This window comes from Canis lupus, chromosome 6 (assembly GCF_011100685.1).
Source record: "Canis lupus familiaris isolate Mischka breed German Shepherd chromosome 6, alternate assembly UU_Cfam_GSD_1.0, whole genome shotgun sequence".
Taxonomy (NCBI): domain Eukaryota; kingdom Metazoa; phylum Chordata; class Mammalia; order Carnivora; family Canidae; genus Canis; species Canis lupus.
This window is the reverse complement of record NC_049227.1, coordinates 15632693-15656347: the sequence shown is the minus strand read 5'-3', so window position 1 is coordinate 15656347 and position 23655 is coordinate 15632693. Positions and strand designations below refer to the sequence as shown.

At 62.5% G+C, this 23655-nt stretch overlaps 1 protein-coding gene across 8 annotated transcripts; it reads right to left on the bottom strand.

Annotated features, from left to right (window-relative positions):
* Window positions 1-792: 792 nt before the first annotated feature.
* Window positions 793-21062, bottom strand: MICALL2 (MICAL like 2). 8 transcript variants are annotated; one of them, XM_038539678.1, is made up of 19 exons: window positions 20826-20948; window positions 19812-19960; window positions 19029-19215; window positions 13519-13567; window positions 11590-11758; window positions 10566-10753; window positions 9744-9859; window positions 8282-9067; window positions 6340-6605; window positions 5321-5414; window positions 4221-4357; window positions 3650-3811; window positions 3110-3177; window positions 2892-3015; window positions 2682-2772; window positions 2472-2545; window positions 1700-1814; window positions 1356-1402; window positions 793-1018 (listed from the first exon to the last, which is right to left on the bottom strand). In XM_038539678.1, the coding sequence occupies exons 3-19, from the start codon at window positions 19091-19093 to the stop codon at window positions 927-929; spliced, it is 2643 nt and encodes an 880-aa protein (XP_038395606.1). In that variant the 5' UTR covers window positions 19094-19215; window positions 19812-19960; window positions 20826-20948; the 3' UTR covers window positions 793-926. The 8 variants fall into 8 exon arrangements, with proteins under 8 accessions (XP_038395606.1, XP_038395607.1, XP_038395608.1 ...); XM_038539679.1 differs by having other exon boundaries at window positions 11590-11731; window positions 20826-20947; XM_038539680.1 differs by lacking the exon at window positions 19029-19215 and having other exon boundaries at window positions 11590-11731; window positions 20826-20945.
* Between the last annotated feature and the right edge of the window lie 2593 nt (window positions 21063-23655).

Sequence of the window (23655 nt, the reverse complement as noted above, 5' to 3'; positions counted from 1 at the left end):
CAGTCTCTCCAGGGCTTCCTGCTGTGATGGGACAACCACTAGGAGGACTCGAGTTCCTCCACCTCCACCGCAGCTGGTATAGACACATGACCCTGCCAGTCCTTAGAGCTGAGCGGCACAGGGTGGACTGCAAGCCCATCTCTACCCACCCCGTCACATGTCACAGCCTGACCTCAAGCCCTGGAGTCCGAGGCTGAACCCTCCGGCACCCTGTAAAGGCAGCAGGATGCAGTGGGAGCTCTGTGGGCCCCATGTGGTCCTGAGCCCGTCTGCCACCAGGCTGGGGAATGGTGGCGCTGTGCCATTGTCGAGGGTCCACCAGCACGGCCATGATGGGCACCCACAGTGGCTGGAGATGGCACCGAGACAAGCCCAGTCCTGTCACACACAGGGACGCTGAGGCCCCTAGAAGTTACTCTCCCAGGTCACCTCCACGAGGGCAGTGCTAGGCAGGGACTCAGAGTGAGCTGCAGGGACCTGCTCCCTTCTAGTCCTCTCTGTCCAGCAGGCATGGGGAAGGATGGTGAGCCCCCCTCCCTTGCAGGACACAGGGGTCCAAGGCTCAAATCCTTCCATCCCAGGGCACAGCTCACCTCCACCCCAAAGTCAAGGGAGCAGACTTTAAGCTTTGGAGATGACCGCTTGGGGCCAGCCCCTGAGTACTGTTGGGGCAGAGAGGATCAAGGCCACAGATGTGTCTACACTGGTACAGAACTGGAAGTCGACCAAGACCTCCGCGCCAGGCTACCCTGGAGTGTGGTGAGTGGAGAACAAGAGAGGGAGCCCAGGCCATGTGGTTTGTTCCTTTATTGTGGCTGCTCAGACCCCACAGGGAGGGTGGTGCACATCCCCACACCACAACCCCACCCCCACGGTGGCCACCCTCCCCGGGCCAAGGGTCAGGGTCCTGCGGCTGGCCAGGCAGCTCACTCGGGGTTCCTTTTGCTCCTCAGGGACAGGACTCTGGACAAGCTGAACTTGGACTTCTTCTTCTGATCCCCACTGCTTCTCTGGAGATCTGGGAGTGGGGAGGGCGGACACTAGGACAGGTGCCACCTCTCAGCACCTGCCCCTGCCAACATGCCCTTCCCTCCCACCTGCAGGGAGCCAGGCCCCCACAGAAGCCCTGATCTTCTGCCCTTCCTTCTAGGAAGCACCTCTGCACCTGCCTTCAGAGCACCCACCGGCCTGAGCATGGCCCTTACCCCAACTACATGGTCAGGAGCTGCTCTTGGCTCATCTGAATGATGGGAAGCTTGCTCCCTTGGGGCTGCATCTGCCATGGGGTCCTGGCCCCCAGTCCCACAGAAGGTGTAGCCCCGACCCTCCCACCTCTGCCCTGGCCCTACAGTTACCCAGATTCTGGATCATGTTCTGTAGCATCTCGTCCTCCTCCAGCTCTCTGAAACAGGACAGGATAGTAGTTGGGTCCTTCCACCTGCCAACAAGGCAGTGCCTACTCTCTCTGGGTGCTGACCCTCATCGGTGATACAGGATGGAAGGCCCTGGGAGGACCTGGGCCAGGGCTCCCTCAGCCCAGAGAGTAACATATTTAACAAACTTGGCCGCTGACTTTGTGGCCTTGCCAGGTCCCTCCCCTGAGCCCCAGAGGCCCTGCCCTCCCCTGGACCCCCGAGGCTCCTCTCCTTGGACCCCAGAGGCCCTGCCCTCCCCTGGGCCCCCGAGGCCCCGCCCTCACCTGAGCCGGTCCTCCTCCAGGACGTCCACGATGTTGCTGCGGTCCTCCACTGTACTTATGTACCGGCTCAGCAGATCCGCCTCCCGCTGCTGGTCCAGGGGTGACTTCAGACTCTCTGCAGGGACAGCCTGCCCTCAGCGGCAGCCCTGCTGTCCCGCCCTGCTCAGGGCATGGCATCCCCACTTTCCAGGGTCAGACTCCTCCACTGGATGTGGGGGAGGGTTTGGCGGACAACGGGGACAGAGTCTGCCCATCTGCGGTGGGCTCTTGGCAATGCTGAATGCATGGATGGGTGGACCGGCGCGTGGACCGGCGGACAGATGGATGGATGGGTGGGTGGATGGATGAGTGAATGAGTGAAAGAAAGACCAGATCAGAGGAAGAGCGCCCCCATCCCACAGCAAGGAAGGGCAGAGGCAGGACTGCCAGGACCTGAGCCCCCAGCACTGGGCCCTCAGCCACTCCATCCACGGCACCTGCAGGCTGAGCTGGTCAGGGCTTACTGCCCTGGAATCACTGCAGCTGATGGGGTAGGCGTGAGTCCTGTCCCCACTTTGGAAGCACAGAGAAGTTGAGTGCCCTGGCCGAGGACGCACGGCCAGGAGTGGATGGGCTGAGACTACCCTGGGCTCCAGCATGTGGGCCATAACTACATCCCATCAGCCTCTCCAAAGGGTAGCCACGCAGGCAGCCAGTCGGAGGGGCCTGGAAGGGCCCGCCCCCATCACCCTCCCGGCCCAGGTTCCCAAGGGTGGGGGTAGACGGGACTCACCAGGCTTGGCCATCAGCTGACGCAGCTCCCCCTCCAGGTTCGACTGCTCCTCTGCCAGCTGCTGGTCCCTGGCCCTGCCGAGGTGACGCAGGCGTGAGGCCCGGCCTGCCTGGCTGACCTCCCCCGTGCCTGAGCCCGGCCCGTGCAGACCGGAGGTGGCCATCCCGGAGAGGACCCTTCGGGCCGAGGTGGAACGGCTGGACCCCTCACTTGTACATCAGCTCCGACTCCTGCCTCAGCAGCAGCTGCTTCTTGTGAATGAGCTGGAACCAGTCCACCATGAGGGTGTCCTCAGAGGCATCTGTGGAGGGGGTCCGGGAGGGTCAGGCCAGGGCCAGTGAGGCCCCCGGGTCAAGCTGGTGGAGGCCCGGCCGGGGCCATGGGGAGGGGGCAGGCCTGTGTCGGGTAGACGAGGCTCACCCCCCTCAGCCGCGCGTAGACGCTTCTCCAGCTCCACACCCCTGAGCTCCAGAACGTCCAGCTGCCTCTCGATGTCCTGCATGTGCCTCTGGATCTCTTCTGGGGGCATGTAGTTCGGGGGCCGCTGGGGACGGAGGGGAGGTAAGGGGCAGGCAGAGAGGTCGGGTCATGCCCCAGAGGGCTGAGCTCCTGGCCCACCTGCACCCTCGACTACTCACCGTGGCCGGGTTGGTCACTGCCTTGCTGGGTGGAGTGGGGACACTAGACGAACCCAAGGACCTCCCTGCTGATGATAAGACAAGTCTCCTGGACCTGGGGGCACCAGGCCCAGGCCCCTGCCCGGGGTTCCCCTGCTCCCTTCCAATGGTGTCCCAAAGCCAGAGCACACACACAGATGCAGGCACCATCCCCATGCCCTCCCTGGCCCCCCAGCTTCCCCAAGTCAGCGGCCCGGACGCCCTGCAGGCAACCTGCCAAGGGCAAGCGCATCAGCATCCCCAGGTATCTGTGGCTCCTGCACCAGGAGGAGCTGGGGCCTCTGTCCTGTCCTCCCTTCCCTTCTGGTGGGCCAGGGCTCTGAAGGGTCCTCCAGGCCCCCTGCCCCATCTCAAGGGAAGCCGGCCACCTGCAGGTGCAGTCGACACTGCTTCCTCCCCTGGGGTACCTTCCCTCCACTTGTCATCCTGCAAACCCCTGCAGCCACTCCCTCCTCAGACGAGCCCCCTTCATCTACACTCCAACTAGAAATGGGGGCTGACCTGGTGTGCCCTGAGCAGGGGGCTTCCTCTTCTCTTCCTTCCAGCTCCGGGTTGGGGCTTCCTGCTCTGAGGGCTCAGAATGAAGCCAGTCGCCAGAAACATCCAGGCTGGCAGGGACAGCCAGCTTCTTGCGGTGGGACGGGGACGGGGAGGAGGAGGTGGCTGCCCGAGGGCAGAGGACAGGGCCACATGTCAAGCCAGCAGGTCTGGTGCCCCCCCGACTGCTTCTCTGAGCAGGGTGGTCACCCAAGGGGACCCCACCGGCTTCACCGGCCAGCACAGGGTCAGTCTCCTGTGCCCGTGTCCATCCAGGGAGGGCAGATTCTGTGTCCTCGACAACACAGGGGCAAATGAGCCCAGCGGGTTGGAGACTGGCTTGAGGTCACACAGGAAGTGACATGAGGGCTGGACATGGATCCAGGGGCAGCTGAGAATGCTGGGGACAGCACACTCACGTGCAAGTGTAAAGACACACACATGCACACACGAGCTGCCACCTGACTCCTCTGGCACCACAGGGCCATGTTCCCGGGCTGGGCATCTGGACCCCCGGGTTCCTGCCCAGCATTACCTGAGAGGCCAGGCCCAGGGCTGGCTGTACCCGCTGTCCTGTCAGGCCAACGAGGGGGTGGAGGGACGTGGACATGCCCCTCGGAGCTCCCAGGGGCTTTCCCAGGGGCCTCACCTGTCCGAGGCTCTCCCAGGACCCTAGACAGAGGGCAGGGGGTCAGCCAAGGGCAGGACAGGCTGCCCCACACCCAGGTGCAGACCACCAGAGGCAAGAAAGGAGTGCACGGAGCACGTAAGGGCTACCTGACTGGCTGTGACCCTCCTAGAGCACATGTGTGTGTGTTCACCTGTGTGCTCACCTTCGTGTGTGTGTGCACATGCTCAGGCACTCACAGCTGGCACAGGACCCGAGTGTGCCGCCCACCCGTGGGCCACCCACTGCTACACTACACACAGGTTGGCCACTCATCACGGGTGACCCTGGACCAGCACGCCCAGCCCCCGGGATGGATCGTGTGACCGTCCGGCCCTGGCATCTGCAGCCTCATGCAGGGATGCATCTCCTTCCCCGTCCCACCCAAGCTTTCTGGGGGGGGGGGGGGGGCTGTCCCTTCCCCGCTGTAGAGCCAGCATGGCCGCTCCAGGCTTAGGCCTGGTGGGCTTTCATCCCTTGGCCACCATGGCTGGTTCAGGTAAGTGAGGACCCCGGGCCTGACAGACCCTCCCCACAGCTGCCCACCCTCCTGATGCTCCAGCCACACAAAGGGAATGTGGTCCTGTGTCACAGCCTGGTGTGACTGCTCCCCTGCCACTCAGGTCAGTGTGGCTGCTCCCTCGTCATTCAGGCCCATGTGACTGCCCCACTCCATCACTCAGGTTGGTGTGACTGCTCCCCCCATCATTGCACCCTTGTCACTTAGGCTGGTGTGAATTGGTTTCTGCTACACCCAGTGAATGGTCCAAGCAGATACGCACACATCCCTCTGTGGGTGTGTCCATCAGTCCACATGCATGCCATCATTCACCTGTAAGCATCTGTTGAGCACCTACTGTGTACCAGGCCCTGTGCTAATGCTCAGCTTCATGAGCACAAAGCCATAGGCCCAGGTGCAGGTCCCAGGGAGACCCCCTGCCCCCGAGCCCTGCCCACCCTCCCCTCACCTCTCAGCAGGGTGTTTCTTCTCCACCGGCTTCAGGCGGGCCCTCCATCCTGCGGGCCCGTCTTCCTGGCCTTCCTGGGGGCTGGTGCCTGAGCCTAGGTGGGGGGCAGGGACACAGGTCATGAGGGGGTATTCCGGGTTGGGAGGCTGGGCTCTGCCAGAAAAGACTGGATCTCACTCACCCCCACCCCATCTTCCGGCAGCCAGTCCCTCTCAGATACCCACACAACCAGCCTGGCCCATGGGACAGGTGGGCTGGGAGTCCGGCTCAGGACTTCTGGCCTGACCACCTGTGCCATGTCCCCTCTCTGGGCCTCAAAGTCCCCAGCTGCCCAATAGAGAGGGTGTGACCAGCTGAGTCCCGTGGTTGTGGAGTGCCAGTGTGTCTGTGGGCTGAGTGGTTCAGAACAGAGTGGCTTTCATGATGGGGGCTCAGCCAAGGAAAGGTCTCAGTAAAAACCTATGTGCGGGGTGTTCTCTGAGCCCAGCTCAGTCCCTCCAGGGCTCTCCTAAGAGATACCCAGGCACCCAGAAAAAAGCCAACTCCACAGTCACCCAGAAAGCATATGCAGTGACAGTAAGCAGTCCAAGGGGCTTCTAGGACCCTTAGGGCCCTGTTGTTGGGACAGAGCAGGAAAACAGATACAGACAGTGGATGCAAAACCCCATGGGAGGGGGTGACCCTGCAAGGAGTGCAAAGCAGGAGAGAGTAACTGACAGCCACCTGGCGTCACCAGGGAACAGTGACGAGGTTGGGCCATGGCCGCAGCAGGACATGCAGGCAGGGCAGGTGGGCAGTGAACAGTGATTGTAAAGACACACACAAGCCCGAAGGGGCATCTGGCACTCCGGAAATTGGAGTCAGAGTGGGGAGAAAGTGGGGACCAGGGGGCGCCAAAGATGGGGGTAACATGGGAGCTGGGCTGGTTCTACAGAACCAGAGGCCAGGGAGCAGAGCAGCCACAGGCACCACACAACCCACCCCACACCTCCCCATGGCGCATCAGCGGGAGAGCTTACCCTTTGCCACTGGGGCCTCTGGCTTCAGCCTGGAGCCAGCACCCACCCTGCTGGCCCCTGAGGACACAGGCGGGTCCTTCTTGTCCACCTGGAGTGACGTGGATGCCCGTGAGGTGGTGCTCACACTTGGGGCTGGTGGCTCAGTCCTCGCAGGGGGGCTGAGGACCTGGGCAGGTGCCACCTGGGACAGCTTGGCTGATGGACTTGCTTGTGGCCCTTCAGCTCTGCTATGGGATTTCAGAGCAGGGGAGGTGGCCGGGGAGGACCTATGGGTGAGAGGGTAGGCATCAGGCACAGGTGGATCCAGGAGCCCCCTCCCACCATGACCCTCAGGCAGAAGCCCCTCAACCTCCCCTGGCAGAGGATTCCTGACGTCCACCTACAGATAGTCCCTCCGAGGGACAGGCCAAGGGCACCCACTTCTGGCACAGGTGTATATGGCACCTGATTTTACCTTTCCATTTAACTCTGGCATCAGCTGAGATTAAAATGGCCCCAAAACACACTATGCATGGGGTGTGGGGAGGGGCCATACCCACAGCCCCTCCCTCTTTCATCTACCTGCCCAGAAGCACCTGGGACTTCCCTGTGGAAGCCCTGCCCAGAGCTGTGGGCCAGCCAAGCCTGCTTAGCCCCATCTAAGCAATAAGGATGAGCCCCACAAGCGGGCTGCCCATCACCAGGCCATCCTGCATCCCCAGGCACACACACGTGCAGGAAGCATGGCCACCAGCACCCAGGAGAGCCCAAGGCAGCAAGCTGGGCACCTCACCAAGCCACAGCAGCTCCTCCATGTGCCCTGTGCTCCCTATGAAACCAATCTCTCCCCACTGTTCTCCCTGCTCCCTGGGCCCAGGGTGACCAGGAGGAGCTGGGCCCTGCCCTAGGCAGACACCCTGCAGGAAGCCTCCGAGAGAGGCTTCACAGCCACGCAGCCTCAGTCCCCAGGTGCTCTGGACACCCCCAGGCCTGGAGTGGCAAGGCAGGCTCATTCTCTTGGGGCACCACCAGCTAATCCAGTGGGCCCAAGCAGCTCTAAGCCAGAATGCTCCCCCAAAATAAAGGGCAGCATGAGGCAGCAGGCGCAGCATTGTCAGCCAGCCTAGTATGCAATTTCCTTACTCAAGAGGCCACCGTAGTATGAATTGTGTCCCCCTCCCCCAATTCATGTCCACTCGGAAGCCCAGGGTGTGGCCTTATTTGGAAATAGAGTCTTTGCAGACGTAACCAAGTTTAGATGAGGTCATCCTGGATTAGGGTGGCCCTAAGTCCAGCGTCGGGTGTCCTTAGCAGAGACAGAAGAGTAGAGGACATAGACACAGATGGAAGCCAGGTGACCCCGGGGGCCCAGATGGAGGCTGTGCCTATGAGCAGGGGATGCAGGGTGAGCAGGTGCTAGAAAAGGCAGGAAGGACCCTCCCCGAGAGCTGGCGCAGGGAGTGCAGCCCTGCCCACCTCGAGTTCAGCCTTCAGGTGTTTAGAGCCGGGTGAGAATAGGTTTCTGGTGGTTTGGGTGCTTTGTCCCAGCAGCCTCAGGACACAAACACTGGGACCCTCCATCCCACCAGGGCCTGCTCCGTGACCAGTGTGTTGAAGGCACCAGGCAGGCACTGCCACGCAGGCAGGGGGCGGCGATGAGCTCCACCCGGCTCAGATAGGACAATCCAGGGCTTCTCACAGCCTCTGGTTTCCCGTCTGTAAAACAGGTGTCCTCAGGTGCGACTCAGTGTGTGCCACATGGTGACCCCAGGGGCAGCATCTGTGCCCCGACAACTTTGCAGTCACAATTGCATCCCCTCCTGCTGAGCACCAGGCACTCTGGGTCCTGTCTCATTCCCAATTTCCAGGTGAGGAAGCTGAAGCTGGGGAGCAGAGCCAGGCAGGGCCTGGAAGCCTCCTAGGCTGCCCCCGACCCCGCCTGCCCCAGCTCCTCCCCACCCACCTGCCAGGTGCCGGAGCACCAGTCTCAAGCCTGGGAAGGGCCTTCCGGAGGCAGCTCAGCGCCTGCTCCCTGCTGTTGGCCCTAGAAGGCACATCTGCAGGAGCCGGGGCCCTGCCAGCTGGGCCAGGGCTGGGGGCAGCTCCAGGAGTCTGGAAGAACCTCTCCCGGGCCTGCTGCATCTTGGAGGCTGCTGATGGGGCCCAGTCTGGGGTGTCTGCTGGGCCTGGAGACGTTGGGCCCAAGCTGACCTTGGTGTGGGGGGGTGCCACTTGAGGGGTCACCCGGCCCTGTGGGGTGGCTGGGCGAGAGTCCAGGGCATTTGGCGTTGGGGCAGAACGGGGGATTACTGCTGCTGTGTGCTGTCCCGCCGATGACCACCCTGCTGGGGAGCTGTTGGCCACACGTGTGCTGGCTCTGCCACCCTGGAGGCCCGCCAAGAATGCAGGCCTGGCTGGGCTCCCTGCGTGGACGTGGGAAGAGGCGGTGGCCTGAGGGTTGGCCGTAGCAGGGACGCCTTTGGCAGTCGAGTTGCCCATCACAGGCTCCCGGGCCGCTGGCCTGGACTCTGGCCCTGCATCTCGGGGCCCATTTGCCTCCTGGGCCTTCTGTGGGGCACTGGGCGGCTTGGAGTCTGAGGGTATGGCCCCTGGCTGTCGTGGGGCTGGGCCCCGCAACATGGGGCTTGCAGAGGCAGCTTCGGGGTGGTGGCTGGAACACACGAAGACGCCGGGCTCGCCGGTGGCCCTGTAAGCCCCAGAGTGCAGTGTGTTGGAGCACTGCTTACACCTGGCACAGGGCAGAGAAAGACCCATGAGGACACTCCAGGCAGGCATGCGTGCATTCCCTTATTCACACACACTCCCATGAGTACACACTCATGCAACCCTGTGCCAACTCCTGTGGCAATAGACTCAACAGTCATTTTGAGTCACAGACTCCACAAATCCTCATTAAGGGTGCAAACACCTAGAGTGTCCATGCCTGTGTACATGCATACTCACAAATGCACACATAAGTGCACGTGCATACATTCATGGGTGCAAGTGTGCACAGGTGAACACGCATGCTCGCAAATGTGCACAGAAGTGCACATATGCATGGGCACACAGGGGCATGCACACACATGCACAGGCATGCACACATATGCACGGGCCCACACACACAGGGTGCACATGTGCATTCACAGGCACATACACACATGCATGGGTACACACGCACATTCACGAGAGCACACATACACATGCAGAAGTGTGCACACATGCATAGGCGCACATGCATACACATGCATGGCCGCACTCACACACACACGTGCCCAGGTGCATGCACATGCACAAGTGCATGCACACATGCACAGGTTCACACAAAGGGTGCACGCATGCACACACATGCATAGTCACACACATGCACATACACACACATGCACAGGCATGCACAGGCACACACAGGCACACACCAGCTCTACCTGAAGCAGCTCCGGTGGTAGAGCTTCCCGTCAGCCAGGTGTCTCTGCACGAGGTGCACGTGCTTGCCGCAGACTGCGCAGGTGCTGCTGACTGAGCTGCCTGCAGAGGCCTGGCCCTTGGGAGGGGTGCCAGTTACTATTTCTGAGCCCTCACCATAGGCTAGGAGAGGTCATGTGCCCCAGCTCTCCTCCTGACAGCCGCCCCATCAGCAGGCAAGAAGATCCCACTTTACAGACCAGAGAACTGAGGCCCTGAGGGGAGCAGCCCACCAGGCACTGATGGACTCTAAGTTCAGGGGCTGCAGCCTGACCTTGGGGGTCTGGGGGGACAGGGGCCAGATCCCGGCGCTCCTGAGGCCACCAGAGGTACAGCAATCCCAACACCAGGCCGCAGTTCCCTCGTCACTTGGACAGCAGGGGGCGCCCGACTACAGCACATCACTCGTCCTCTGTCCCCCCCCCCACCTCTGAAAGTGGGGGTGCCTAACACCCTGGGCAGGCGGGAAGGACACACCCAGGATTCTCTCCTGGCCCACCCAGGAGGGAGGGGCGGGAGGCCAGAAACCACTCAGGAGCCCAGAAACGTCAGGGTTCAATGTCTCAGATCTGCTTGGCCTGCATAATCTCCCTGGGCCTCATTCTACCTATCTGTACAACGGGGATCATATCCTGACATGCAAGATTGAAGGGGTATGTGGAGTCAATCCTGATAAACAGCAGCTGAGGATGTGCTGGGGAGCCAAGGGGACCCCCATCCCAGGCCCTGCGGTGTAGAGGTCACAATCCCAAGAATCAGAGGGAAGGTGGAGCTGGGGTGCTTACGGTTTTCAGCAGGGGGCCTCCTAAGCTCCCATCCTTCCGCTGGACGGTGGGGTTTGTGCTGACTGGAGACAGCGGCTGCCCCCGGGCTGGAGTGGGTGAGGGCCTGGCCAGCTGGGATGGAGCCTTCTTCCCAGATGGTTCCTCATCAGAGTCCGAAGGGGGCCTCTTGATACCAGCCATACCCCCAACTGGCATGAGACATGTGAGATCAGGCTCTCAAAGTATCTGGGGCCACCTCCCCACCCCCCCCCACCCCCGTTCTGGGTTCTCTGTGGGTGCCAGTGGATAACATGAGGCCTGGAGCCCAGGGCTGTTGGAGCAGGCTAAGGGGCAGCCTGGAACAACCACAAGCACACATTCCCAGCAGGGGCCTGGTCTGACCCACGCCCCTCCCCCCAGGCTCCAAGAGCCCCGATCTGGGGTCAGGGAAATGGAACTTTTCTGTTTCTCCACAAAGTGGAAATATCAAGGCGGGGCTGGTCCTGTGCCCAGAGTGGTTCCGGGGATTTCTAAGGCCTGGATGAGGAATGTGAGGGGAGGGGAAGGAGCTGAGCTTCGGGGTGCGCAGAGCAGCTGGAGTCCAGTCCCTTGGGCCCATCCCCCACCGGCCTGCCAAATGTCAGGACCAAACGGGGGTGGGGGGGCGCCTCTGGAGCCAGGCCTCGGAGCCCACACAGGGTCTGCCAAGCTGCCTGAGGCGAGACTTGTGGGCATGGGCTCCAGGGGTGCAGAGGGGAAGGAGAGGCAAGATCTGGGTGCCTTTGTTTGGTGCACAGGTGAGTGTGGGGTCTGGGGGGCTCGGACCCTCATGGTGGCAGGAGGGTGGGGGCTACTCCCCCGGGGAGGAAGCCACAGCTCAGGGAGCCCCACGGATGTGACTCCAGAGAGGCCTCCCTGCTGCTTTCTGCCCTGCCGGGTGGTGCTAAAAACCACCACTGAGCTGGCAGGGGGGCTCACTTGGGCCCAAGACAGAGGGCCAGCCTGGCAGATGCAAGGCCTGGGGGGGCCTCCAGCCCCAACTTACTGGGGGAGCGTCCATGGAAGTAGTTGTAGTACTGTGACACGTAGGTCAGGATGCTCAGCCGGTCTGGCACCTTCAGGGCCACCATGTCCTCAGCGTCCAGCAGGGCTGGGATGCCCAACTGCTCCTCGGCCACACAGAAGGCCTGGGGGGAGTGGTCAGCGCAGGTGGGCTGGGGGACACCCCATCCGTCTCCATCAGGCCACCAGCACCCTCCAGGAAGGAGGCCAGAAACCCGCCCAGGCCCAGAAAGGTCTAGGTTCAAGGTTTGAGCTCTGCTCAGGCTGCGTGACCTCCCTGGGCCTCAGTTTACTGGTCTGTACAACAGGGACCATATCCTAACTATGCAGGGTTGAAGGATCTGGGGAGCCAGTCCCCACATGGCCAGCCTGGCATCTCCTGCCTGTAAATGCCCATCCCTCACCTGACAGTCCTCAGGTCCCTATCCATATCCTTCCCTTAAACTGCTGAGATACCCATGCCATGCCTGAGGGCCACATGTCCATCTCCATGTGCCCAAAACTGGGTTCCTGAGCTCTCCCAGACACACAGCCCAGCCAGCGGTGACCTTCCTTCCAAGGCTCAGGCCAAAAGCCTCGAAACTCCTTCGACTCCCCTTCAAAATGTGTGCGGAATCTGACTATTCATGATGCACCTTCATCCCCTCACCATCCACCTGGTCCTCAGTATAGATCCTACAGACCTGAGCACCCCAGCCCAGCAGCCCTGGGAGGAGGCCAATTGCTTCCCATGCCCACCTGCCCCCACCTCCCCCAGTCTGTCCTGCCTGCGCCCCCACTCTGTTCCCACTGCCTCTCCCACTCTGTTCCCACCGCACTCCCTCTCTGTTCCCACTGCCTCTCCCTCTGTTCCCACTGCCTCTAATTCTGTTCCCGCCGTGCCCCCTTGCTATTTCTCCTACTAGCCAAGGTGCCCTCCAGAGGGGACAGCCTCGTGCCAGCAGCCCCCCACCAGGCTGGCCCCTCCTAGAGGTGCCCATGGGACTCCTCTTTACCAGGGGAGCCTGCCCTGTCCCCTCAGGACAAACACACGGCGGCCTCACACACCTGCCCTGCTCTGTCCCACGTGTTCATCCGGCCCACCCGCTATGGCGTCCCCACAGAATTTTCTGTGACAATGGACGAGCTCTAGTCCACACGATCTACTGTGAGCATCTGACAGGTGGAGAGCATGGCGGAGGAACTGAATTTGTCACTACTTCCTCTAAATTAAGTCAGATGGAAATGCAAGTCGTGCAGGAGCCGAGCGGAGCGCGCATCGGCTGTGCGGGTTTGACCCGCAGAGCTGGGCCTGCCACCCCAGAGCTGGGAGAGCCAGCTTGGGGAGGCCCGGTGCGTGTCTGCCTCTCTGGGCATCAACCCAGCGCAATAATGGGGCTTATTCTGCAGCAAGGAAACTGAAGCTGGCACAGGGAAGCGTCTGGCAGCGGGGCGGCGGGCAGGACCCTGGACCCAGGCTGGCCAGAGCACGAGGCTGCAAGCAGTGTGTTCAGGACCCAGTGGCCAGGCCCACAGGTGGGCTCGGGGCTGCTGGTCCCCACAAGGTGGGGAAGGGCCACGGCCCAGCCAGGACTCACCCCAGGGCTGGTCCTCCCAGAGCCACCTCTGGACCCACTCTGCCTTGGATGGTAACTAAAGTCCCAGCCACCCCCAATCTCTTCCTTCTGTGACAGGAAGAAGGAGCCAGGAGGGCCTGGGCACCAGATTGGAGGCTATTTCTGGGGTTGGGGTCCCCTGGCTCAGGACAGGCTGTGGAGCTCAGCAGCACGTCTCTGGCCTCCAGATGCTCACCTGCTGTGCCAGCACCTCCCACAGCTGCCCTGGTGGTACCTGAGGGTGGTCCCTGGGACCTGAGTGATGGCACAGGACAGACTGGCCACAGTGGCTTTGAGGCAGGAACAAGGACACTCACCAGTTTGTTGTTCTCATAAACGTTTTCCTTCCTGAGAGCATCGAAGTCTCTGAAAGAGAAAAATACAGGTGTCCAAAGCAGCTCAGAGGTCACCCTGCCAAGATAGAGAGACCGAGTCCAGAAGCAGCAATTGTGAAGGAATGAGGTCCCAAGGCAGCCAGGAGTGAGCAGAGTCGGCCCTGCTCCAGGCTCAGCAATGCCGGCCAGCACCCTGGCGACCATCGGGCCCTGCAGCCACGACCCTCACCTCTGGTGCCCTGCAGAGACCAAGTGCTTACCCCCTGGCCACCAGGCTGATGGCAGGCTCAGGGTGGCTGGTCCCCACAGGGTGGGAAAGGGCACGACCCACACCAGGACCCACCCCAGGGCCCTGTCCTCCCAGAGTTACCTTGGGCCAAGATAGGCCAAGCACCAGCTTGGGGAGTACAGTCAGGCACACCTCCAAATGGCCTGCTTCCAAACTCCCAGAAGGTTATGGGCCTAGTGGGTCACGGGAGGCCCATGTCCCAGGGGTGAGGCCACAGGGTGGACACAAAAGGCAGTGTGGGATAGAGCTCCATGCTGCCCACTGGTCAGGGCACCCTCCGCACTTGACCTCGGGGGTACAAGACATCCCAGGTGCCAGGGCCCAGCCTGGGTGGTGGGCCTGCCTGGGGATGTCACACGCAAAGCCGACGTTTGGACAAAGAGAGCCCACTACAGCTCCAGGCTGGTCCCAGGACTCGGAGCCCCCACCCACCACAGGCACCCCTGCAAGGAAGCTTGGAGCAGAAAACACCGCTGGGCCCAGCAGGCGCTCATCCTGACGCAGGCTGCTCAAATACGCACTGGCAGGGCAATCCACGGCAGCTCTGCCCCTTCGGCGCACGCTGGGTGGTTCTGCAGGGTGGAAAAGGGCTCAGGCTGGGAGCTGCCTCCCGACCCAGCCGTGTTGCACCGTCAGACTCTGGGGGAGCCTCTCCACTCTCAGGCCTCAGTATCCCTGTCTGGAGGAGGATGTAAGCCAAGAGGCCTGGCTGTGGCAGGGCCCTGTGGCCTCGACCTGGGCCGCGGGGCGGGGGAGGGGACAGGGCTGCCTTTGCCTGCCTCCCTCCAAGGAGGCCCCCACCAGCCTCCAGCCCCACGTCCATCACCCTGCCGGCTTCAGGGAGACCTCACCGTCCGCTTGGACCACCTCCCAGGTAACGTGTTCCAGATGGTAAGACCACCCCGTGAACACAGATGGTGCTTTTGTGCAAGGGCAAGATGGCAGGCAGCTTTGTCTCCAGGGGGACAAGGGGGGTGGCAGGGGCAGGCAGGGCACCCTCCTGCTTCCTCAGTGCAGCCACACGCAGGTCACCAGGGCTGTCCCACCAGCGTCCATGGCACGTGGAGCGGTCCGTCTCCATCGGTGGCCCAGGGGGCTCTCGGCATGCTGGGCCCTGGCCCACCCCTCCCCCACCCCTTCCCTTTGAAAGTTCAATCTCTTTTCCAGACCTGCCCCAGGTCACTGACCCAAACGGCCATGTCCTCAGCAAGATGCCCGGGTGGCAGGAGGGCAGGATAACAAGTTCTGTTTTGTCTCCAAACACCAAGGAGAAGGAGGCCCTCTGCCCCCTGCATCTGCCTCGGGGAGGGGATGCAGCAGCTCTGCCTGGAGGATTCAGCAGTGGGGGGTGAGGACCCTCACTTGGCCGGGACCCTGAATGAGCATCTCAGCGCCCTAGGCAGGCCAGGACACCCGGTCCAGCACCCACAGCAGTGATGCTGGCACCCGCTGAGCACGGGCAAAGGCATCCGGGTCAAAAGATGCTGAGGTGACCTTCCACTCAAGGTCAAGGGCCACCCCCCGCTCAGCACCTTGCCCAGCTGCTCCCCTGGACCCCTAAGACCTCCAGAGCGGGACTGGACACCCTGGCCAGTATCACGACCGCCCCGCCCCTCCCAAAGCAAGCTCTCCGCCACGGGCCCTGCCCTCCCGGCCTCCCAAGCTCGGCCCACGCTTCTCCCTACGTGCAGAACACACCCACCCTGGGCCTCAATCACCCCCTCCCCAGAGGCACCCTGCAGGTCCCCGAGTGGACACGTCTCTGCCTCTGGCAGGCAGCTGCGTGAGCACACATCCCCCGCATCATGGGGTGCGGGTGGCGTTGCCTTTGTCCCTGAGGGCTGCCTGGCCCGGCGCTCTGGGGCACTCTAGGGCCAGCGTGCTGCCTCGCAAAGCCTTCAGAGGGTGCCAGGTAGAGACCACGCCCATCCCAATCAGGAAGTCCAACAGGACCAGCTCTCTGCCGTCGGGCACTCTTGTTGGGATGGGCTGAACTGTGCCCCCCGCAATGATCTGTTGGAGTCCTAACTGCCAGGACCCCCAAACATGACCTTCTTTGGAAATAGGATCTCCCTGACAGAGAATCCAGTTAAAATGAGGTCATGATGGTGGGCCCTAATCCAAAATGACTGGCATCTTATAGAAAAAGGGAAATCAGGACCCAGATGCGTACGGAGGGGAGCTGGCCCTCCACCAGCCACGGGGAGGCCCCGGAACCTCAGGAGGGGCCTACCTGCCAGCACCCGACTCAGATGATGCATGTGTGCAGTACCCCGTAGGGCCGGCTTCAGTGATGGTCCCACTTTGGCCAATCCTCGGAGAGGTGGCACGTAGGGACTTGCTGGACCAAATGCCCAAGCCTCGCCCTCTCAAGCTGTGAGTGGCTGCCCCTTGCCAAAGTGGCAACAGCCCAAGGACCTGCACACCGGGTGGGCTGTGGCTCAGGGCACCCCGACCCCTCACCCCGGTGAGATCAGGATTTAGTGGAATCCCTCTCATTTAAATTCAGATCCGTTCTGGTATGACTCCACGGTACCTGCACACAGCTGGCGCTCTGTAAATGCTCGCTGATGAATTCATTCTTCCAGCACTTGCCAAATGAGGGGACTTGTGTCCATCTATTCTTTCAACATCGGCCAATGAACGCACCCATCGGGTCTACACGTATGTCGTGTGACCGCTGACTTGTCTGCCGTTGGCCGGGTGCCCGCCTATGCCCGTGTGTGCCCAGCCCCAGCCTGGCCGCCAGAGCCTGAGGCATGGCCCCTCCTGTGGCCACAGCTGACCAAGACTGTTGACCTCACACTCTTAAGCCAGCCAGCCTCCTGCTCCCAGGCTTTGGGGCTCTTGGGAATGTGTACCCCTTCCAAATTCCTGGAGAGCTGACCTCACGCTGTTTATTTCCCGGAACAAAATGCAGCCCTGCGGGGGGTGGGCGCTCGGCGGGGAGGGGCTGACCGAAGGGAAGGCGCCTTTTCCAGGCACCCTCAACATATCTGGAGCTAGTCCCACCAGGAGGGGAGCAGGGATGAAGGGGGGACACACGGAGATGGATAGGAGCCACAAGCCAGAAGGGCAGGGAGACACTGGGCAGACGCTAGCACAGGTCCTGGGGCAGGGTGGACACGCGGAAGGACTGGGACATGACCAGGCGCCCGAAGCCTGAGGCTGGGAGAAGTGTCCTGGGTGGGTGCAGGGCCAGGGCCCAGGATCCCACCTCCTTACACCCCATGGACAAAAAAGACCCCTCAGCCTTGGCTACCCAGCCGCAGGCCTCCCCCTGGGCCAGAACAGACCCTGACCCTCCAAGCCTGGGCCCAGGGTAGGGTCCAGGCAAGAGTCAGCCCTGGGGCTTCTGCAGTGGCCTGAGGGGGGCATCACAGGGCACTGGCCCCGGGCGACCCTGAGGAGGTGGGCTGGCAGCGCGGCCTGGGTCCATCCTGGAGAGTCTGGCCGGAAGGCGGCAGCGGGGGCCTGGGCAGCAGGCCCTGAGGCTGGGGAACAGAAGGCCTCTGTCCCCAGGCAGCTTCCTGCTGGCCAAGAGGCCGGTCTGGGAGGCGAGGCCAGCCCGGCGCCTGGGCCCAGCCCACCCTCCGCTCTGGCCCGAGGAGGGGAAACAGTGCGGTCTCCGAGTGCCCGGGTGGGGACCTCTCCTGGCTCCCGACTACGTGCGAGTCTCAGGGTGGGTCTCAGGGAGCCCTGCCGTGGCCAGGGAGACGCCTCACCACCACGGGCTCTGCCCCAGGCCTGACACTGGCCTCCCAAGCTGGAGGGTCCTGGAGGAAGATCAGGGACTGAGGAGTTGGGAGGCGCGCGAGTCTGCAGCAGAACCCGCACTCACTGACACCCTGCCCTGGCCCCTCTACAACCCCTACAAATGGCCCAAGGAAGCCGGGACACTTATGCTCGCTGCTGGGAAGGTCTCCTGCACCCTCCTTCCTGGAGGAGGCCGCCACCCCTACCTCCCGCCTCTCTGCTGAAAACCTGTCAGTCACCCCTGGTCAGCCCAGAAGGGGAAGGAGCCCAGCGGTGTGCTCCAGCCCTGAGAGGTCTACTGCCCCGGGGCAGGAAGGGGCTGTTTGTTCTGGGCGGCTCCCGCGCTCACCTGGCTGCTTGGCGGAGGTGGCGTCACTGGGGAAACAGACCTCGGGTGGAGTGCCACACACTCTGCGGGCAGGCGCCCTGCAGGCCCCCCTGAGAAAGCCCGCAGCTCTGGGGCAGGCTGAGCAGAGAGGGGCCCGGGCTGCTGCTGCCCGGCCAACTCCGGTGGGGTGTCACGGGTGCGCCCACCTCCCAACCCATACCCACCTCCCGGGGTCCCCTCATGGCCACCAGCACGTCACACGTGCCTCCTGGAGCAAGGCCGCAGGATCTTGGTGGGCAGACGCAGACGTGGAGCTGGCGTCGGAGCTGCCTGACCGCCACCTGTCTGGCTCAGCGCCCGGCACTCCTTCACAGCTGCTCCCAGAGAGGCTGCCCTCTGGGAGGAAGCGGCTCTGGAGCAGGAAGGCTGGAGATGAGGCACGGGGAAGGACTTCCTGGTGGCAAAGTCAGGAGACACAGAGCCAGATGTCCACCCTCCGGGGGCCAGAGGATCTCCAAAGGATGGGAAGCACGGAGGGAGCTTGCCCCAGCCTGGCCAAGGAGGTGTCCCGGGGAGGTCGCGATCCTGCACTACTCCATATTGTGTATTTCTGTGCACCCCTGGGGGCAGGTGGGCAGCACAGGGACTGGGAGTAGGGGACGGGTGTGTAAGGCAACAAAGGACACATGTGCCCACACTCGGGTGCAGACACAACACCAGCACCCTCACAGCACCCCACCAGGCCTTCCAGCATGTATCAAAAGCCGTACTAATGTTCTACTGCTGAACACAAACAGAAACCCATTCCCTTCCAGTTCCGGAGGCCAGAAGTCCACGATCAGGGCGTCGGCAGGCCCCTGCTCCTTCTGGAGGTGCTCCTTCTGTTCCTTAGACCTCCCCGCTGGCCCACTGGCTCCAGGCAATCCTTGGCTTGCGGGCCCCATCACTCAATCTCTGCCTCTAAGGTCACATGGCCTCTTCCCTTCCCTACTGCACACAGGCACCTGCAGAGCCTCTACCTTGCAATGACACTTACCAAAGTCCTACCCTACCTACTGAGCCCCAAGTGCATGTCCTTATCTGTAGCTCTCCAACTATGTGCTTGTATCTACCAAATACCTGTCATGGGCCAGACACAGTTCCAGGCACGGAGGATTAGCAATCCCCAAGACAGACACCCTCATCCTTTTGGAGCTGAAAGTCCAGTGGGGGCAGGTGAACGAAAACCAAGTCAGCAATAAATGAAATAACCGAAGCTCTTGACATCACTTCCCTGGGCAGGGGCCAAGTCCTTCTTCAGTGTGTGCTGCTGAGAATACAGCAGGCACTCATTAATGGTTAAAGGAGCGGTTATATGACCCCTGCTTGTGCTAGCATGGTACACACCCATATGTGCACACCTGTGCTCATGCTCAGGCAGTGCATGCTGGGACAGGCTCATGCACCCCCACACACACACACATGCACATGCACACACATGCACACACAGAAGCCTCTAACCCAGCATGGCTAGGAGCAGATAGAAGCTCCCAGGGCTCAGAAAAGCCCAGATCTCCAGTGACACCCATAGCGTCGCCCAAGGCTGCTGGCCAGCAGACAGCTGTACCTGATTTGTCCACCCTTGCAGACTTTTTGAGCCGCGCTGTCTAGGCTGCCTCGGCTCAGTCCCCAGCCATGCTCCCAGGAGGGGCTCAACCTGTCCCACCCTTGGCCTACCTCCCCATCAAAGCTCAGCTGAGGGTGTTCACTGTGGAAGCCCAACATTTCTGCCTCCAAGGGTGACTGAGGTGCATCCCTGGACAGGGGGCAGAAGCTGCTGCCCAAATGCCACCCAGGGCCTCCCCAGGAGTTTCCACAAATGCATTTCACAACCGTGAGCAGGAGGAGGAAGTGCGTGCCGACCTTTGTTGAGACTAGCTTCCCGGTAGGGTGCCTGGGGGTGCAGGGTACATCTGGGAGCTGGGGAGGAGCCCCAAGTGCCAGCCCGGCTCTGCCGACGTGCTCTGTGCCCTGAACAAGGGTGTCTGGACTCTGGGCCTTGGTTCCCCCATCTGTACAGAAAGGGGACTCACTGAGCTGCTGGCTCTGGCCTCTCCCTACCTGGAGACCTCTCTGGCAAACACACACCCCACCTACCCCTGGATCCAGCCATGGCTTCTCAGAATGCTTTTGAACACCACTCTTTTTCCAGAAGGCAGGTGGCCTTCTGGGGACAGCCTTCCTGACCCTCCGTCCCCCGAGTCCAGGCACCCTCTCTTGGGGGTTTTACCCATCTCCCGTTCACACGAGTCGAGTTGGGGGCCAGGCCCTCATCACACAGACCTCTATCCCAGCAAGCCAGGTCCCAGTCTCCGCTAAAGAGCGTTTGCTGAGTGAATAACCCATGCAGTGGGTTGAGATGGAGACAAGATCCAGCCACCATTCCAAGACCCTCCAGGAGGGAGTGGCCCTAATCCCGTCCCTTAGCTCCCAGGGATGGGGGCTCAGCCTCCGCCCCACACCTGTCACCCAGGGGTGCCCAGGCAGGCTTGTGGTCAGGGGCTGGGAAGTCTGGGGCTTTGGGCTCTGCAACCGGCCCTTCCCCATGGGGCCCTGGGCTGCATTCCTCAAGGTGCCTGGACCGGCTGGGGTGGGGAGGGCAGCACCCCGGATCTGGGCGGCAGGCAGGGCGCTGAGGGGGGCAGGAGGGCAGCGCCGCCGGCCCTGTCCAGGGAGGCCGCGGGAGGGGGGGCAGTGGCCGGAGCCCAGACGCCGGCCTGACTCACGGACTGACTAAGCCGGCGGGGGCGGCCCGCCTGGCTCCGGCTCGGCTCCGCTTGGTGGACGGACACGCCGGGGCCCCGGGCGGTGGCGGCTGCAGGACCCCGCTCGCCCCCCCCCCCCGTCTCGGCGCCCCCTCGCCCGCGGGGCACTCACAGGAGGTCGGGCCGGTGGCGGTGCAGGATGGCGCAGAAGGCTAGGCCGTCGCGGAACGACGTGGTCATGTTGGTGATGCTCACGTCCCGGTAGCCCTCGCACTGCTGCCGGCACCACTGCTGCAGCGCCTTGATGGCGGCCATGCGGGCGGCGGGAACCCCGCGGCCGCGAGGCTGCGACTGCACCTCCCGGGACCGCGAACCCACCCCGCGCTGCCCGCGGGACCCGCAGAGCCCCGCCTGCGCCCCCGCGTCGACCCCCGCGCCGACTCCCGCCGGAGCCCCGCCGGAGCCCGGGCACCACCGGTCTTAGCCGCGCCGCCCGCGGGAGTGCGGCCCGAGGCCGCCCCCGGGAAGGACCCGCCCCCGCCAGGACCCGCCCCCGCCAGGACCCGCCCCCGGGAAGGACCCGCCCCCGGGAAGGACCCGCCCCCGCGAGGACTCGCCCCCCTGGAAGGACCCGCCCCCGGGAAGGACACGCCCCCTGGGCTCGCTCCCGCCCCTAGGGCTCACTCCAGCCAGGCTCCGCTTCGGCTGGCCACGCCCCCTCACCAGGACCCGCCCCCTCGGGCCACGCCCACGCCCGGAGCCACGCCCACCTCTCCTCCCCTCGGAGCGCCCCCCCCCCCCCGCCCTCCACTGATCCTGATCCCCGTGGCTTCGGGACTTTCTTTTTTTTTTTTTTATATATAAATTCATTTTCTATTGGTGTTCGATTTGCCAACATATAGAATAACACTCAGTGCTCATCCCGTCAAGTGCCCCCCTCAATGCCCCTTCGGGACTTTTTCACCGCCTCCACGCTCCAGCATCGTGGAAAAGTGAGGGACAAAGCCCCGCTACAGACGGGGAGCCAGGCTAGGACGTGGCGGAGCCCCCCGGCCTGCCTTTGGTCCTGGGAGCCCTTGCCTGCCCCTCTCCAGCATGGAAACGCCCCTGGCGTTTCTGGGCTTTCAGGGGACTTTTCCTCCCGGGTGCTCACGCTGGCGGAGGCCCAGGCGAGGCCGCTGAGGCTGGGAAGGGGGCGAGGTCCCCGCGTGGCCCCGCTAGTGGGGGGGCGTGCCCGCCAGGAGTCCTCCCCCACCCGCGGGCCTGTCCTGTACACCGGCTGCTCCTGGGGCACCACGTCCCTCGGGGGGTCCTTCTGGTCCCTTGTGCCCTGGATTCCACTGATGCCGGGTCTTTGGGGAAGCACCTCCCGTGGGGACCCCATGTACCCTGCTGGCTGTCCTCCACATTCTGAGCCCTGGCTGAGGCCGAGCAGAGGATCAGCTGGAAACACTGACACCGGCCACAGTCGTCCAGGCTTGTCCAGACAAGGCCAACAGGAAGGGAGGTGTTTCTCCACTACTGGACCCCAGCAGGGCTGTGGGTGGCTTCTCTGTGCCCACTTGAAGGAGCAAAAACTGAGGTCTTCCAGGCCAGAGCCAGCATGTGCACTCCTGCTCTTTCCTGTGGCTGGGCTCTGAGGGTGGACATCCAGTTGTTCTACAGTGAGAATGAGGCTTGTGTGTAGGTAGTGAGCTCCCCATCACAGGGTGCATGCAAGCAGGTGCTAGACAGGGGTGCCCCGGGCCTGGGATCAAGGCTGGCCATGACCATTGCCCTGACCTGCTGGGAGTTTCCCAGCATGAGGACAAAACACAGTGCCATGCCTGTTTAGCTAGGTTGGTGGCTGGTCCTGAAACAAGGAACCAAATGGGTTTTCCTAACCCTCGGGGCAGCAGTCAGGAGAACTGGAAAAGCCAGTGAGGACAGGAGAGGCCTGGGGGCAGAGGTGGAGCTCACAGGAGATAGGGCTGGAAGCCCACCTCCCTAGAAGGAAGAGTGGGGGATGGCTGGACCTCTGGTCTGCAGGGGTCACCACACAGCTTCCTCTAGGGGCTCCAGGAGTAGCATTTGTGGTGGTGTCCTCCTGAGCATGTCATTTCCTTCCACTGGCCCTGCTCCCTCCAGGACCTCTACAGTCTGGCCACCATCATTCACCCCTCCACAGCAGCCAAGAGAGCTTTCCAGAAAGCCAAGTGGACAAGCACTTTCCTGCTTGGCCTCTGCAGCACTCCGAATAAAGTCCAGGCCCCTAGTCATGCCTCCTGGCCCTTATCAGTGCTGCCTTCCCTTACCTCTGCCTCTCCTTCCCTTTCTGGCCTCAGAGCCTCTGTCCTACTGGTCCCCTGAACTCAGCCACTCTTCCAGGGCTGCAGACAGGCCCCTTCCACAGCCAGCCACACAGAAAGGATGGTACCTTCCCCCCAAAGGCCACCAGCCTGGGAGTGCCCCTTGCTTCCTGTCCTCTCAATGCCCCACATGCAGTCCAGCAGTAAAACCAACCACAGCCACCACCCAGTGGGCTGGATTCCTACTGGAAGCTTCTGACCCTGCCTCTGCATCTGTTTCGCCACCTACAAACTATTCTCCACACACAATCTGCAACAGCAGAGGTGAGGGCATGCCACCCATGCTCACACCTGTCCTCCCATTGCCGCCCCTCAGACCTGCTCAGGGTCCTGCCTCTGGACCTCCACATTCATGCTTTCCTCTGCCTGGAATGATCTTCTGGCCTCCCCTGAGGACAGTGGGGCTGCGTGGCTGATTTCTGGCTCAGGAGGGGATGCATATGCCTCCAGACTCACCACCTTCCCTGGTCTGCTGGCCAAATGTGCAGGACGCTGCAGGGGAGGCCGTGTGGGCCTCTGGGCAGGGGAGCCACAAGCGTGCACTGTGTTGAGTTGTCGTTACAGCGGCTAGCTGGCAGTCCTTGTCCCTGACACACACCCAAGCACAGGTAAAAGAGCACCTGGGACGGCCCTCCAAGGGGACACACGGCACCA

What these genes read in the sequence shown, in the direction of transcription:
- MICALL2 (XM_038539672.1), bottom strand. Translation starts at nt 14,648, where the DNA reads ATGGACGTGGGGCTGGAGGCTGGTGGGGGCCTCCTTGGAGGGAGGCAG. An exon ending in GAGGCCCCCTGCTGAAAACC is followed by an intron (nt 9,860 to 10,565) that starts GTAAGCACCCCA and finishes ACCCCTCCCAAG; the next exon opens with GGCCAGGCCTCTGCAGGCAG. An exon ending in GAACATGATCCAGAATCTGG is followed by an intron (nt 1,019 to 1,355) that starts GTAACTGTAGGG and finishes CCCCACTCCCAG; the next exon opens with ATCTCCAGAGAAGCAGTGGG.